Genomic DNA, 17,938 nt, shown 5'->3' on the forward strand with positions numbered 1-17,938 from the left:
AGAATATCGGTACACAAGATTTTAGCAGTTATCCTTACATTACCACAGACCCAGCTGTAACAACACACGTATTCACGGTGCGTTTTAGCAAATTAAAATTTTTTGTCCGAATTTCTGTAATATGCTTTACTTTCTATCAGTATCATGTCATAAAGGCATTTTAAAAGTATTGTCTACATCGAAAATGTGTTTGAGAAATTTATTAAAAAAATAATAATAATAAAAATAGGTGGATAACAACGTTGTTAAATGTTTTTTTTTTTAGATAATTAATTGTCAAAAAACGAATTATTGATTAGGTCCATACTGGTCTTAGTATTTGTTTCTAAATATGTAGTTTTTTATCAATGGATAGTTTAGAATTTCTTCAAAGCAGCCAGTTAAGCTTTCTAAATTTTTGATAAAGTTCTTCTCTCTTCTTTTTATTATCAACTTTTCAACGCAGTCGTTTATCTAAATGTAACCTCAGGTATTTTTTAGGGTAGTTGAATAAACACAGGGATGAAGGTAAAGAGGAAATGATGATAGCACTTTCTATAAATAAGATTAAAAGCCACAATTAAAAGAATAAAGCCTACTTATACAATCTGTAATGCAAATAATAAAAGGCTGAAGGAACAGTATAGCGGTATTTAAAGGTAGGGGGACCCTTTAGCCTTATAAGTCAATGTGGATCAATCTCTGGTCAACAAATGAACTTATAAACTGTCATATTTTATTAATGTTGCTAGTTTTAGTATTGTATTGAATACGGACATGCGCTGTAGTTTTTTGTGACTTATTGCTTATTTTTTAAAAAAAGGTTTTGATAATTGATCGCCACTAATTATACGTGGGCTATGGTAATAAAACTTACAATAAGAAATAATGATTTTATCTCCGCCTTTGTTTCTACTAATAATAAAACAATAATTGAAATCTCATTTTTGCATAATTAACTTAAATTGCATTAACAATCAGATAATTTGTAACTCAAGTTATTTAAAAGTATGGTTTCGTTAGTAAAAGAGTAGCCAGTTGAATTTTTGCGAAATGTTATTCTCTGGTATATTGTTTTTACTTAACATATTTGTTATCGGATTCTCACATCCTCAACAGAACGACGAAATAGCCGATGATGCAGCACCTCTGATTCCTGAAGTAGTAAAAGATGAGATAGTTAAAAGAAAGTTGGTAAGATTTATTTTTGATTTTTAAAGAAGTTTACAAAAATAAAAACTATTGTTTTTAATTTCAATTTTTTATCAGAAAATTAAAGACCTGTACGCGTGTTTGTGTGTATGAATTTAATCATGTGTCTTGTAAACTCTTAAGTCATCTCGTTTATAAGAGTTGTTTGAGTCCTTTAATATAGTGTAAATCTTCTGCTACATAGCTAAATTTACTCAGCGGTTGTATTTTTTTTATTTATACTGCTTGTTTTACGCATCTCTACGGTTAATAGCGAGGATTACATTTAATAGGTCTTCTTCTTCTTATATTAGGACTATATCCTATGTTTTTATCAATGGTTCAGCAGTAACAATTGAGACAACAAAGACCACCTATGGTACCATCCCGTAAGCGGTCATCCAGGCTGTTTAGGTGTGTTTAAGCGTTTTTCTTTGGCAATTTTGGCTAACCGATTGTCTCGCATTCTGTTAACATGATCACTCAATTCTCTGCTTCTGTTCTTTATAATTCTTCACTTCTCCTTGTCTCACTTTAGTGTTTAAATCTCCCAATATAATATTTATAACATGTCTTTTCGTCTGCTTTATAACGTTGCCAATTTGTTCATAGAAGGACTTTATGGTATCTTCATCCTTGTATGCAGTGGGTACATATTTATTTTATGTTTTAAATGAGAGCTGAGAGACATCATCAATACTTATTCAATTCTTCAATACTTCAATCACTTCTTATCAACTATAATGCCAACTCCCTGCCTGTGATTTCAGTTGTTGCTACTGGAATAATACATTATTCAATTTCTGGTGTTACATTTTTCTGATTCAGTCCATTGTATATCACTTAACTCCAGTACTTATATTAATCTTCATTTTGCACATTTCCGACATAGTGTTACCTAATTTGCTTGGTTGGTATAACCTTCTTACGTTCCATGTTCCAATTTTCAAAGCTATAGAGTTATTCTTCATTTCTGTTCTAGCACTCGATCGAGTAAGACGTGTGCCAAGTACAATTAAAATCCAGTTTGCCTTATGGGTAATAATTAGTGCTTAATTTAGATTTAATAATGTAATTTCTAAAGTGATTTCTGGGCAACTTTTGTACGTATTGCTTTTATTATATTATTAAATCATATAAATTATATTTAATTTAAACAAAGAGCATACCAGACACTGGTTTTACCAGTCTGCTTCAATGGATTATAATACAAATTTTGATAGCAAAACCAGTTAAAAAAGAGATATAAAACGAGGTTACTGTCTATATCTACATAAACAGTACAAATATAAATAATACTCATATAGTTTCTACCTAAAAAAAAAAAAAAAAAAATTAAAACTGGATCAAGGATATCTGAAGGATTTAAGGTCACGAAAGGACTAAAGCAGGATTGCTGTGTTTCGCCTACCCTTTTCAAAATTTATCTGGAACAAGCACTCAAGCTGTGGAAAAAAAAATGTAATGGCATGGGAATTCCTCGCAATGACGAGACTACACTGTACACCTTATGTTTCGCTGATGACCAAATACTGATTGCCCAGGATCATGACGACTTGAATTACATGACTCGGAAGCTAATAGAAGAATATAACAAATGGGGTCTCGAAGTCAACATTAAGAAAACTGAAGCCATGTGTATTGGAGGGACAAAACAGTCCGTTATATTAGACGATGGGGTAGAAATTAGAAACTGTGATGAATACAAGTACCTGGGTATGAAGATAACTCAAGATGGAACACTCGATGCTGCTATAAAAGACAGAAACATACAGGGTAGAAAAGCCATATCCATGATGAACGAAATTCTGTGGGACCAAACAATATCTAAAGCGAACAAACAACTCATATACAACACCATACTTAAAAGTATAATCACATATGGCAGCGAAGTTTGGCAAATGAAACAAAGAACAGAGAAACTGTTACTAGCAATAGAAATGGACTTCTGGAGAAGAGCAGCAGGAAAATCAAGAAGAGATCGGATACCAAATGAGAGAATACGTGAAATGATGGGAGTCAAGCATACAATAGTTGATGACATAAAAACAAAACAGTTAATATGGTACGGCCATATACAGAGAATGCCAGATGACAGGATTCCAAAACAGATTTTGACGTGGACACCACAAGGGAGAAGAAAAAGAGGAAGGCCGAGAAAAAGCTGGAGAGAGGGAATTGAAAAAGAACTAGAGAAAAGAGAAATCCCTCCAGGCCTATGGCTGAATAGAGAAGAATGGCGGTTAGGAGTCGGAAGGCGTCGGAGAACGCTGTAAACCGATAGTAGTAGTATAGTTTCTACCTTAACCATGGCCCAAACTGCTATAAACAACATTCCAGCAACTACATCTCTCTCATACTTAACCGCTGCAAAATCTACACCAAACCATCTTTTCCAAAAAAGAACAGGCAATAGTTCTCCACGAAGAAGAAAACCTTAAACTTCTAGACTACGTTAAAGCCATTAGTGATAATTGGACCAAGAATATTTCCTTTGAACAATAGGATCTGCATATATCTAGTGAACTCAAATCTCGTTGATCAACTTCTGAAATCCCACCCAACCGTTCAAATCGGACGCCTCATTTTAAGTATTCTTAAACTTGTCTCCCCAATAAAAAGAATATTAATTTCGAACATCTTTCCTTTCATTCCCCATGAACTGGCCGAAAATGCAGTGTTTCCAAATAGCCTCCCCCGTGTCCTTCCTTGAAGCAGGCATTCCAGGTGATGAGTACTCCCACATCCTTAGCTTCCACCGTCAAGTATGTATTTTTTCTCCCTCTGATAATTTTGAGCTTCACACCTCCTTGTTAATTCCATTTGAAAGCAATTATAATAGAATTTTCCTGTCTATGGACAAGATGGAATATTTCTTATGCTAGCAATCAGGACATGTTGCTTCTAATTGTCCCAATACTTCATCATCTCAAAATCTTACTCTTTTTCATGACTTCAGTCCCCCCACCGAATCAACGTCACAGCAACAGAATACACAATTTCCTAGTTCCTATACAAACAGTTGCTAGTTCCTCTAGCCTTTCCAATACAAAAAAAAACGAAAGTGTAGTTCTTCTGTCGACCTCAGTCTATCCACTGACTCCAAGTAAGCATTACAAGAAGCTTATAAACAAAACCCAGAAGCTTTTGCAGTTCCTCTTGATAATATAATTGCCTTTATCGAGAACGCTTACGGCAGCTATGACCCTGTCTTAGAGGCATTCAAATTCACAACACATATTAAATCACTCATTCTAACTTTGCAATCAATAAACCCAAATTTTAAAGAAAGATCTACAAAAATCAGAATTAGATGCTCAATTAGAAAAATTAATCCCATATAGCTAGAAATAGCACGTGCATCATTCATTAAACTAAAAAAAAAGTTTATTTGTTGTCGGGATATAAGGTTAGAACTACGCCTGAGAATGCTTCGATGTTCTCTACTCTTCTTTATGGCTTGGAAGCGTTGACACTAAAACAAGTCCATCTAAATAAGTTGGCCGCCTTTGAATTTTGGTGTTACAGAAGAATCCTACGAATATCATGGATTCAAAGAATGTCAAACGTGGAAGTAACTAGAAGGATAGGAAATGAGGCGGAAATAATATTAACTATCAAAAGACGAAAACTTGAGTACTTAGGACATGTGATGAGAGGGCCAAAATACACATTATTACAACTGGCAAAATACGAGGAAAGTGAAATGTGGGAAGAAGAACATCCTGGCTTAAGAACTTAAGTGAATGGTTTGAATGCAGTAGTGCAGAACTTTTTAGAGCGGCAGTCAACAGAGTCCGCATAGCCATGATGATTTCCAACCTTTGATAGAAGATGGAACTTAAAGAAGAACTATAAATATTCGAACTACCCAACTTCGTGCCAATGGCGTAGCATCAATTTTTGTTTCCATTAATATTTTCCATAAAGAATTTCCGGTAAACACAAACCTCGAAGCTATAGCCGTTACAGCTTGGTGTCCTTACAAAATTACAATTTGTTACATACACATCCCTCCAAACTACTGTTTAATAAGTTCCGATCTTGAAGATTTAACTTTTCAGCTTCCTGCACCTTTTCCCCGAAAACACATTTGTAAGAGGTAAAACAATCAAAAGTTTCCTAAATAATGTAAATATAAACTAAATTCAGGAAGTAGTACATACTTTCACATCCAAACAGGTAGTTTCTCTTCCATAGATTAATCTTTCTGTAATCCCGGAATATTTTCTTTACTTTCATGGTACACATTAAATAGCCTCTATGATAGCAATCATTTTCCTAACCTCATCTCTGACCAGCCAAAAATGCCCTTAAGAATTATAACAAAATGGATAATCACTCAAGCAAACTGGGACCTTTTCAGAACCACTGTTAAGGGAAAAACCGATGAATAACTTTTTAACAATAATATAGATACAGATGTAAAACTATTTAATATCTGTTTGACTAAATCTGCTGAGGGATGTATTGGTAAATGCGCGATTGATCCTTCCAAGAAACCTGTTCCGTGGTGGAATGAGTCATGCAAAATAGCTGTCAAACAACGCAAAAAGCAATAAATAAATTCCGGAAGACCCGTACTACCACGGATATAATAAATTTAAAAAAAACTTAGGGCCAATTCTAGGCGTATTTTAAAAGAAAGTAAGAAAGTCTCATGGAATGAGTACGTTAGTTCAATCACAAAAAAACCTTCACCCGCGCAAATGTGGTCAAAAATAATACGTATTAAAGGTCATAATATATCCAAATTGTCGTCATCTTCCTTCAAGATCAAACAGATACCGATGATCAACATATTGCAGATATCTTTGCCTCTTACTTTTCAGATAAGTCAAACATTCCCAATCTACCCAATAACTCAAATACCAACATATCCAGCCCTAAAATATTTTCTAACACTAGCCTCTATTAATCTTCCTTTTAATCTCCTAGAATTATACGAAGCCATCTCTTCATTAAAAAACTCAGCAGCTGGTCCAGACGATATCCCATCAATATTCTTAAAAAATCTTCATCCAGACCTACATCTCAAACTGCTAGAGTTATATAATAAGATCTGGTCTCAAAACCAGTTCCCAAAGTTATGGCGACAAGCAACTACAATTCCTATCAAAAGAATGACTCATCTCCAAATCTTCTAAAATCATATAGACCAGTTTCTCTCACTTGTTCACTATATAAACTGTTGGAAAAGATGGTCAATAAACGCTTACTATGGTATCTAGAAAGAAATAATATTCTTGACCCGTTCCAAACAGGCTTTAGATAAAATCGAAGTACAATGGATAACTTGGTCACACTACACACTGACATCGTTAACGCATTTTCGACTAGAAGCGAAGATCTCTAATTCTAAGAAAATTAAAGGAGTATAATTTAACTGGTAACATTTATTTATTTTAAATTTTTTTTAACAAATTGATATTTTAGAGTATTAACAAATGGAAAAATATCAAAAACATGCTTTGGACAACGGTTTGCCTTAGGGCTCAGTTTTAAGCTCTACCCTATTTTTACTTATTATGAATTACTTTTCCTCATATATAGAACCACCAGTCAGGTACTCGATATATGCTGATGATATTATATTATACTGCCAAGGCAGAGTCACAGCTACCACCAGCACTTTGCAATAAAATGCAATAAACAAAATATACACCTGGTCTACGCGTGCTGAATTTGTGTTTTCAGCTTCTAAATCCAAAGTAATTCACTTTACCAAAAATCATAGACCTAATCCACCTTCTATAACTGTAAACGGACTTTGTATACAAACCATAAATTATTTGACACTTCTTGGTATCACCTTTGATAAAAAGCTTATCTGGAGGCAGCGTATTCAGAAACTTAAAGGAAACTGTACCCAAAGAATCAATTTACTTAAATCTCTTGCTAACTTCTCTTGGGGAGCTGATCAAGAATCTCTCCTTAAAATATATAGAGCTTTAATTCGCTCTAATTCGCTTGATTATGGCAGTATTCTTTATATGGCATCTAGTAGCTCCCTACTAAAGTCCCTAAACACGATTCTAAATACCTTGGTGCATTCAAATCAAGCCCCGCTGAAAGTGTTTTACGTTGAATCTTCAGAGCCACCACTCCATCTAAGAAGGCAGCAGCTTCTTCTTTCATACTTTGTAAGAATATCAGCAAACCCAAGTAACCCGGTAATAAATCTAATTAATCCCATAGAACCTCCCCCAGCAAACGCATCCAATCAGTCTCTCACATTACCACAAATATTATCTCCTTTATTAGATTCCATCAACCTTTCCAATACTACTTCTATTTATACCCCCAAGACAGTCCATGGATGCACAATCTTCTAATATTGAATACTGATTTATGCAGATTCGACACAACAGAAATCCCAAACTCAATCCTTAGAAAATCCTTTCAAAACATCCTTAACACAATTTGATGAAATTTTATACACCGATGCGTCCAAGAATGAAGACTGTTGTGGCTCCGCTATGTCCACATTGACTACGACAATAAGCTCTGTGCGATTGCCTAAAAGTTGTAGTATCTACACCGCAAAATTATATGGAATACTCCAAGCATTAAAGACTTCAATCCATCCTACTTCAAATAAAAGCAAAACAATCGCCATTTGTACTGATTCTCTTTCCTCGATTTATTCCGTAAGATGCATTTTCTCGAAAAACCCATTAGTCCAGGAAATACACACTATCTGTAACCAACAATATTCTGCTAACATAAAAGTCACTATGATCTAGACTCCATCTTATGTTGGTATATTGGGAAACAAAAATGCAGACCAGGCCGCTAAGGCAGCATTTTCTTCTGACTTAGCCTTCAAAGAGGTCCCAATCCATACGGATCTTAAGATATTGATAAAACAAAAAATCCTCAGCTTATGGGCAGACCTGTGAAATAAAACAAAAACTAAGCTACATGACGTTCATCCCAACTTATCTCGCGTAAATATCACCTCTATGAACAGGAAAGAAAAATCAGTTATCCACCGACTACGAATAGGGCATACACGTCTCATATATGGATACCTTATGGCATCAGAAAACCCTCCAGTCTGCCACTACTGTAATACTCCTCTTTCCATCAAAGACGTGATAGTGGACTGCTGCCAGTATGATTCTTCCAGAAACAAGCACAGCCTAAAAGAAAATCTAAAAGACATTCTTAGTATTCCATCCCGTTTTGACAGTGTTCTTAAATTTTTAAAAGAAACAAGTTTAATTCAGGTAATATAAACAGTGCATAGTGATAAGCTTTATTCTTTTAACTTTTCCACAAAAAAAAATTGTTCATATCAAATGCTTGTATATAAAATATGTATAATTTTGTAAACTGTACCCGTGTTAATGACCATAAGCTGTCCAGACACGTTAATTTTAAATAAATAAAAAAAAAGATATTCTATTAATTAGCTTTATGAGCCACACCTAAAAAGTATCAAAAACACCACCACAAAATACCACAAAGTTATTTATCAGCGTATATATAAAAAATGTGAAGAACAATTAGACAACACACAGTTTGGATTTAGAGGTGGAATGGGAACAAGAGAGGCATTGTGCGCAATGATGGTACTATTACAGAAATTTAGGGAATACAAAAAAAACGTATTTATATGTTATATAGATTTTCAAAAAGCGTTTGACAGAGTTCAACATGGTAAACTAATACATACATTGAAACACATACACCTAGATCCCAAGGATATTAATTTAATCAAAAATCTATACTATAATCAAACAGCGACCGTAAGAGTGGAAAACAGTGAGACAAACCAAGTAGAAATTCAAAGAGGGGTCAGACAGGGATGTGTGCTGTCGCCATAATTATTTAATCTGTACTCTTAACTAATATTTCAGGAGGCATTATAGGAAAGATCTGAAGGTATAAGGATTGGAGGGAGCGTCAGTTATAAAGTAAGATTTGCAGACGATATCGCAATTATAGAAGAAAATATAGAAAATTTACAAATTCTTATAGAAATTATTAACACTGAAAGCAAAAAGATGAGACTAACAATGAATATAAATAAAACCAAATACAAGGTGATCTCGAAAATCCCTGTTGACAACATGCATTTGAAATTTGAAGGTAAACCGTTAGAGAGGGTCGACAAATATAAATACCTCGGAGCAATTATAAACTTACACTTAGATCAAGATGAGGAGATAAGGATTAGAATTGAAATAGCTCGAAAAGGATTTTTAAAATACAAGTCAATGTTTACAAATAAGAAATTCAGTGTGGTTATCAGATAGATGTTCGTCGAATGTTTTGTATGGTCGCAACTGCTATATGAAGTAGAAGCTTGGACTCTGAAAGTTCAATCCGTAAAAAAATTAGTGTCATGCGAAATGTGGTATATAGGCATTTAAAAAAAACATCTTGGACTGCAAAAGTCTCAAACGAAGAAGTGTTAAGATGAATTGGATATAACAGAAAGCTTATGAACACAATTAAAATAAGAAAAACATCGTACCTGGGCCACATACTTCGAAACGATAAATACTCTCTTCTGCACGTCATCATGCAAAAAACACTAGAGGGAAGAAAAGGCTTGGGAAGAAAGAAGAAATCTTGGCTGAGGAATATCAGAGATTGGACTAAACTCAGCGTTGAACAGATATATCACGTTGCAACAAATAGAGAAGCGTTCAAAGAAGTGATGGCCAACCTTCGTTAGAAGACGTCACAACAAGAAGAAGAAGTGTTATTCTTACTTGTTTGAGAGGGATTTACCTTCATGATGACCTGAGAGGCCCTGTAAATTATCGACTAGTGGGTCCATGATCATTTTTAATAAGGATATCCATTCGGATCCTTAATATGGTAGTTATTTCGTGGCTTTCCACATTTTAATGCCGTTGACTAAATTAGATCTTCCGCATTCGGAGTTAATTTTTCAGCTCCAGAGCAATGAAGTCCCCTACCACGTGTTGGTTCTTCCACCCGTAGCTGTTGACCAACAAGTAGATTACTTTTACTTCTTTATTACTTTTATGATCATATTAAGTACCTATATTATACCTATTGGTATCTTTTTGCTAGTGCGAATTTCTTTGGTTCTTAACATTCTTTTGGTTGTTATGTTTTCCACTCTGGCCTCTATTGCGTAAGTCATGATCGGCCTTACGCATCTCTTATAGATTTTTACTTTACATCTGATGCTTATATATTTAATCTTCTAAAATATGTCTATAAAATATCCTGATATTAGTTTGCTGTTTAAGCCCTTACTTCATCTTTTAGATTTCTGTCACTCGTTATATTCGCGCCCAACTATTTGAATGACATTATTTGTGCTATGCTCTGTTTGTAGATTGCGAGTTAACATCAATTAAGTTATTTAGATACTGTGAGGACTTTTGTCTAGTTTACAGATATTTGCATGTTGAAATTGTTTGCTGTTTGCTAGAACTGACATAGGAGTCTTTATAAGTTATCTTTATCTTCTGAGATTTGCCTTATTCCAGTTATTGTTATTCTATTGCTTAATGTGTTTGCCACTCTTACGTATGTTATATTCCCGGTGTACAGTTCTTCAGCTACTTTTATGATTTTAGAGTGAAGGTTTCTCTTTATAGGAGAGTTGTTATTTCAGTTAGTGTAACTCTATCTAAGGCATTAGTTAAGTCACTAAACTATAACATTTTTGAAAAACCCAGTGACTAATTCATATCTGAAACTAACTAAACTTGCTTCATTTAGAGCCGAGACAGTGTATTTTTTACGTATACAGATTTTGAACTTTGAAGTCCAATTTTCTTCAACCTAGTTTTTTTGGTATTTTACACGAGCAAAACCGGTCTATGCGTTATTATTATTATATTATATATATATATATATATATATATATATATATATATATATATATATATATATATATATATATATATATATATATATATATATATATATATATATATATATATATATATATGTTATGAAAATCTTAAAGGTATTAAATATTAAAATAAAGATATTAAAGTTTTGTCGAAAAAGCTCCGAAAAAAAAAATAATGGTTCAAAGATTATACCATCCTATTGATATATATACATATATCAATAGGATGGTATAATCTTATATACATATATCTATGGAACCACTGCTCGTATTTCAACTTTTGTTTTTTTAACAGAAGGGTCTTGCCAAGTTTTTTCTAACGCCGTTTTCTGAATAAAAATTAAATTAATAGTTACCGAGATATTCTATGAGCCAAAAATTGTTTATAATTTTACAACATACTTGAGGCCGCTAAAATAATCTGATTTCAATTTTATAAAGTGCGTTAAATAGGAGGCCCCTTAAGCTAGCGGGGACAAATGAGCGAAATCCGATTTAACTTACGTAATATTTTTTCATCCATTTTTTACTAATTTATTACCACCCTAATAATTTTTCACCACCAAACCCCCCTTAATGGGACCGATCAAGCTAGCAGAATTCAGAAAAAAATTTTTGTCGATGGCATGATTTTTACCCATTTTTCACTAATTTATTACCACCCTAATATTTTTTCACCACCAAATCACCCTTAAGGGCAGCGATTTTGCTGGCTTAAAACTAGTAAAATTGAAAAAAAATATATTTATGATATATCACAGTGCTCTGCTGAGTTTTTATGAATTTATTACCACCCTAGTAATTTTTCACCCTTTACTAACCCATGTAGAAAGTCAACAACTCTTAGGTTAAAAGTTAAGGTGGTGAAAAATCTATTTTTACAATTTTACTGTACTCTATCAATAATTCTGTTAGGTTAAAATTTATGACGAAAATTTTTTTATATTCCACTGTACTCTTCTTATAATTGAAATAAAAAAAGTGTTCTGGTAAGTTTTTGTTACACTTTCACCACCCTGATACTGTTTTTACAAATTAATTACCATCCTATTAATTTTTTCACTTCTTAACTACTCCTTGGGAGAAGTCAATATTAAGCTATTAAGCGGAAGCTCGAATATTAAGAGAGTAGGCGCAAAATTTCGGGCCAATACTTTTTAAATTCAATCATTTTTTTCGAATCCTGAGAAAACTAACAAATATTTTAAAAAAATTTAAACGCACAATGAAAGATTACCTTATTACGGAGGGCCGAAAGTCCCTTAGAATAAACAAAACGTTCTTTTCAATGAGATATTTGAAATTAAAAATCACACTAAATTTTCTCATTTTTTTTCACCCCTGTAACTTATTAAAATAAACATAATAGAAAGTTTCAGGGACTTTCGGCCCTCAGTAATAATGTATTCTTTAATTATGGGTTTAAATTTTTCAAAAATACTTATTAGTTTTTTTGGGATTCGAAAAAAATGAATGCATTTAAAAGCATTGGCCCGAAATTTTGCGCCTACGCTCTGCTCGATTTTTACTAATTTTTCGCCTTTCAACTGACTTGTGGTAGCTTACAGTTCATTCAAATTCGACGTGCATTAAAAGTAAACAAAACCAGGCTATCCTACGTAAGACTCCATAGGGGTGCGGTTTTGCTTTCATATGTCCTATTTCCTATCAAATTAATAAAACAGTATCTACAATTAAAGATTTGTTTACTATGAACAACGAAGATAAAATATACAATGTTAGTATTATTTTCAAGGAAATTCAAAATTAGCTTTCCTACTGTAAAATAAAAAGAAACTTATGGTTTGAAAAAAATAATAAAGCAGTAATTGCAACGTTGTTTTGACACTTAAGCGATCGAAATCGAAACATCAAATACACTTATTTTTTAAAGTAAATTGTGTGTTAGTTCGCATCAAAAGTAGTAACTTATTATTATGTTTTCAGTTTTTGTTTGAAAAACAATAAAACTCACGTGATCCAGATTACAAATGTTACCAGAAATTGAAATCCCATTTTACATAAATTTCGTAAATTTGAATACGGATATACCTTAACTTAAAATGTTTTCATAAACGAAAATTTTGTATTAAAAAAAATACATAATCATTGCACTTGGAGAAGTGCCGCCAGAAGCGGCACTTCTGCTTTAATAATTTAATACGAAAGCAAAACCGTATGCCAAATTTTGATTTATTGACTAAGAAGGCTTCTGGCTGAGTACAAAATAATCAACTGATCAAATCCTATTACGCGATATAGAAAATGAAAGGGAAGTATATAACGAATATATTAAGATAGAAAATCAATTACCTTTTCATTTGCTATTCGATCAGTTGTTTATTTTCTACTCAGCCAGAGGCCTTCTTTAAGTCAATAAATCAAAATTTGTCTTACGGAAAATTTTTATTTAAACGATACGTTCATTAATAACAAAGATGCCGTGTAGTGCCTATCTATCTTAATATAACCGTTATCTCTCCCCTTTAATGTTCTATGCGCATGTGAGAATTCGATCAGTTGTTTATTTTGTAGTCAATCCGAGGCCTTCTTGAAGTCAATAAATCAAAATTTGTCTTATAGTAAATTTATTTTCATCCATAGTGCCCTATGATATCTCATATGTAACTATACGTCCATTAATAACGAACATGCTGTGTAGTGCCCTTTTGGTAGTCGTCTTGTTTGTTTTGTCTATCATAATATAATCTTTATCCCCTTACCTTTCATTTTTTATGCTGAATGTTAGCATTCAATCAGTTGTTTATTTTGAACTCAGCCAGAGGCCTTCCTTGATTCAATAAATCAAAATTTGTCTTATAGTAAATCTATTTTCATCCATAGCGTCCTATGATATCTCGTATGTAACTATACGTCCATTAATAACGAAGATGCTGTGTAGTGCCGTTTTGGTAGTCATCTTGTTTGTTTTGTCTATCTTAATATAATCGTTATCCGCTCCCCTTTCATTTTCTATGTCGCATGTTAGGATTCAATCAGTTGTTTATTTTGAACTCAACCAGAGGCCTTCCTTGAGTCAATAATCAAAATTTGTTTTATAGTATATCTATTTTCAACCATAGCGTCTTATGATATCTCGTATGTAACTATACGTTCATTAATAACGAAGATGCTGTGTAGTGCCGTTGTGGTAGTCGTCTTGTTTGTTTTGTCTATCTTTATCCCATCCTCTTTCATTTTCTATGTCGCATGTTAGGATTCGATCAGTTGTTTATTTTGAACTCAGCCAGAGGCCTTCCTTAAGTCAATAAATCAAAATTTTGGTGGGAAACCGCCATTAGATATTACATTTAATTTTAATTCAATTTTTACATATTTAATTTAATTTTATTAATTCAATGCATTACAATAACGAATTCACATATTATGTTGTTGGAAAACCTCATTCTAACATTTATTAATTTAATTTTATCTTTGTTATTCTTGTGATCATAAAGTATAAATGATAACATTTATTATAAATATAAATGAATAAATTCAAGCACTATAATTCCCTGACGCACGCCCTGGCTAAAATATTATCACTAGAACAACAGTGGTCGAACTAAGTTATAGCAATTCTTCCGCGTACAAGGACTACTAAATGATATGGTATGCTGTTAATACTTGAGTTTCGTATACGATGTCTATTTATATAGTTTATGAGGTAGATATTATGTACGTTTATACATTGTAAATCGTGATTTGGGAGTGCTCCTCGTAATATTCATAATGTTGATAACGTGTCTTGGTTTGTTTACTGCTACTGCATCTTTAAGTTGAATTTGGAAATAAAAAAAGTAATTTTTTCAATTCATTAACCACCTTCACAATTGTTTACCCCTCTATAAGAAGCCAATAATTCTATATAAGCTATATATATCCAATAAGAAGACAAAACAAAATTATAAAAGGTATTTTTAATAATTTTTTTGTATTGTACTTTTACTTCAACCTTTTAATAATTTTTGCTATCTTCATATTTTTCACCTAACACACTGGGCATAAATTCCGAACTTTAATTTCTAATTTTGGGGGTGTAAAATCGTACTTTTTCGTCCGGTATAAAAAAAAAATCAACTATAGCCGTGATCGTGCGTAGATGAATGTGCACTGGTGTTTATTATTAAAAATTACTTAAAACTATTGTACTCAGCATAAAACACACTCAGGGAAAGTACAGAGGCGCTATATTTGCAATTTATTGCCAAAGTTAAGTAATAGTGGAGAGGGCGTTATCAATCTAAAATCCGATTAAGACTGCAGCCCCAACTCCTTGATTGGCGGTATTACAAGAAGAGTCCAGTAAAATTGTAAACATAGATTTTTTATCACCTTAAATATTAACCCAACAGAATTATTGACTTCTCATAAGGAGTAGTTGAGGGGTGAATAATTACTATTGTGGTAATAAATTGATAAAAACCTAACAGAGCACTGTGGTATATCATAAACATTATTTTTAGAATTCTATTAGTTTTAACCGTAAGCCAGCAAAATTGCTCCCTTAAGGGTGGTTTGGTGGTGAAAAATTATTAGGGTGGTAATAAATTAGTGAAAAATGGGTTAAAAAAATACCATCGGCAAAAAGTTTTTTTTTTCTGAATTCTGCTAGCTTGAACTTTAAGCCAGCAGAATCGCTCCCATTAAGGATGGTTTCACGGTGAAAAATTAGTAGGGTGGTAATAAATTAGTGAAAAATAGGTGAAAAAATATGCCATAAGCAAAAAGTTTTTTTTCCAATTCTGCTAGCGTGAATCTTAAGCCAGCAGAATCGTTCCTCTTAAGGTTGGTTTGGTGGTGAAAAATTATTAAAGTGCTAGTATATTAGTGAAAAATAGGTGAAAAAATATTAGGTAGGTTAAATTGGATTCCGCTCATTTGTCCCCGCTAGCTTAAGGGTCCTTTAAATAGGTAGAGTGCTTTTTTATTTGCAAAAAAGGCAACTTTCTGTGTGGTCTAGTTTACGCTGTAAAAGATTTTAAAGAATTACAATTAAATAAAATAAATTGCATCGATTGTAATTAAATTTGGTGAACCGTTTTATTATATTATAAATCGCCTAAATTATTTAGACGATTTATGAAGGACCCAAGTGTAAACTAATTGGTTGAAAAATCTTGAATGAACAAAAGGCTTGTTTCCTTCCCGTCTTTTTTTTTATTTATTGCTTTTTTGCAGCAAGAGTAATAAATTAAAACATTTTTAACTAGTCGTATCTTCCAGAAAATTCAATTATCGTCAATTATCATGAATTATCATCAAGTATCATCAATTATCATCAATTATCATCAAATATCAAATATCAATTATCATCAATTATCATCAATTATCATCAATTATCATCAAGTATCATCAATTATAATCAATTATCATCAATTATCATTAATTATCATTAATTATCATCAATTATCATCAATTATCATCAATTATCATCATTTATCATCAATTATCATCAATTATCATCAATTATCATCAATTATCATCAATTATCATCAATTATCATCAATTACCATCAATAATTATCATTTGATAACTGTTATCTCACGACTTTTTTGCAAAAATAATTAATGAAAATGAATCTAACATAGAAAGGGAGAATAGAACAGGTCTATTAGTGGAGTGGAAGAAAACAAAATATAATAAATAGCATAGTACGACTAATAGCAAGAAGAATCGCTGGCCTAACTAGAAAAAAATGGATTGATACTATTTCAAAGGATAAGAAGAAACTTAAAGAAGCAGGCATTTGGTCCAAATAAGAGTAGAAGAATTATTATATTGCGAGATATGAAATATTTATTTATTAATTAATACATAAAACTATTTAAAACCATTTTTTATAGAACAATATATTTTTAGTGTAAGTTTTAGGCGATGGAACACGTTACTTTTAATTTGTTTTTTTTTTTCATTTCTATTGTGCTAGGACACAAATTCATTCTTAACTGGTAAATTTTATTAATATCCGTTTTGAATTATAATATAAATAAATTCTATTTATTGTTTTAGAGAGAACTTATGATAAACGGGACTATAAGTGCAGACTTACCAACTTTCGTCGGTAACATTTTGGGATTCAATACAGAATTGGGAGGAAAATTTACTCTTGGAGGAAATATTAAAATTGGTGGGAAACCTACGCCCCCCAATCCCAATACAGTGATTCCTTACCCACCTCCTAATGATAATAATAATGGTAACCCTTCGCCAAGTGGCCAAATAATTATTCGACCAAACACTGTATGTCAACTAGCCTGGCAATCTCAAGGAAAATTAATTTGTCCTTCTACTGTTGGACATCTGATGATACCTATGCCACCACTTACAATATGGCCAAATCAGACACCAAATTACGTCGTTCAAAATGTTGGCGGTAAAATGATATGTTTGTATACAACTCCTCCTGGATATATGTATAATGGTGTATCCTGGATACCTGTTGCTGGTTAATACTTAATAAATAATTGAAAATTTTAAACAATTTATCAATAAAATTTTTACTTTCAAAATTTTGGTTTTTGTTTTAGTTTTTGTAATTCGGTTGTCACGAAATAAATATAAATTTTATTATGTTTTATTTTTATTTAAGTAATATTAAAACGGTCCGTAAAGTAAACAGTACGATCAAGACAGCGAAATAGAAAGCACAAAAAAACTCCGCCAGATTGACATAGCGGGACAAAAAACAAGGAACAATAGAGGAGGTTAGTACACAATGAGACAAAAAACACATTTTTATTTCTGACATTGACATTTTTGAATTTATCTACAAACTAAGTTAACCAGGCATAAATATGATTATTTCCTTAATATAATCTGAAATAAATATTCCCTCGTGAGTTAAGAAACAAAATCTATTTTTATTTTTCTAACCGTCTGCATCTGTCTCATTGTGTACCATTGCTGGTACACAAT

General features: G+C 32.4%; 1 protein-coding gene across 1 annotated transcript; it reads left to right on the forward strand.

Moving 5' to 3' along the window:
• Window positions 1–926: 926 nt before the first annotated feature.
• On the forward strand, window positions 927–17,532 carry LOC140441167 (uncharacterized). Its single transcript, XM_072531647.1, has 2 exons — window positions 927–1,173; window positions 17,033–17,532. Exons 1-2 carry the CDS (start codon window positions 1,033–1,035, stop codon window positions 17,471–17,473), a joined length of 582 nt encoding a protein of 193 aa, XP_072387748.1. The 5' UTR covers window positions 927–1,032; the 3' UTR covers window positions 17,474–17,532.
• Window positions 17,533–17,938: the final 406 nt, after the last annotated feature.

Source organism: Diabrotica undecimpunctata, chromosome 1 (genome assembly GCF_040954645.1).
Source record: "Diabrotica undecimpunctata isolate CICGRU chromosome 1, icDiaUnde3, whole genome shotgun sequence".
Lineage (NCBI taxonomy): Eukaryota > Metazoa > Arthropoda > Insecta > Coleoptera > Chrysomelidae > Diabrotica > Diabrotica undecimpunctata.

What these genes read in the sequence shown, in the direction of transcription:
- LOC140441167 (XM_072531647.1), top strand. Translation starts at nt 1,033, where the DNA reads ATGTTATTCTCTGGTATATTGTTTTTACTTAACATATTTGTTATCGGA. An exon ending in AGATAGTTAAAAGAAAGTTG is followed by an intron (nt 1,174 to 17,032) that starts GTAAGATTTATT and finishes TTATTGTTTTAG; the next exon opens with AGAGAACTTATGATAAACGG.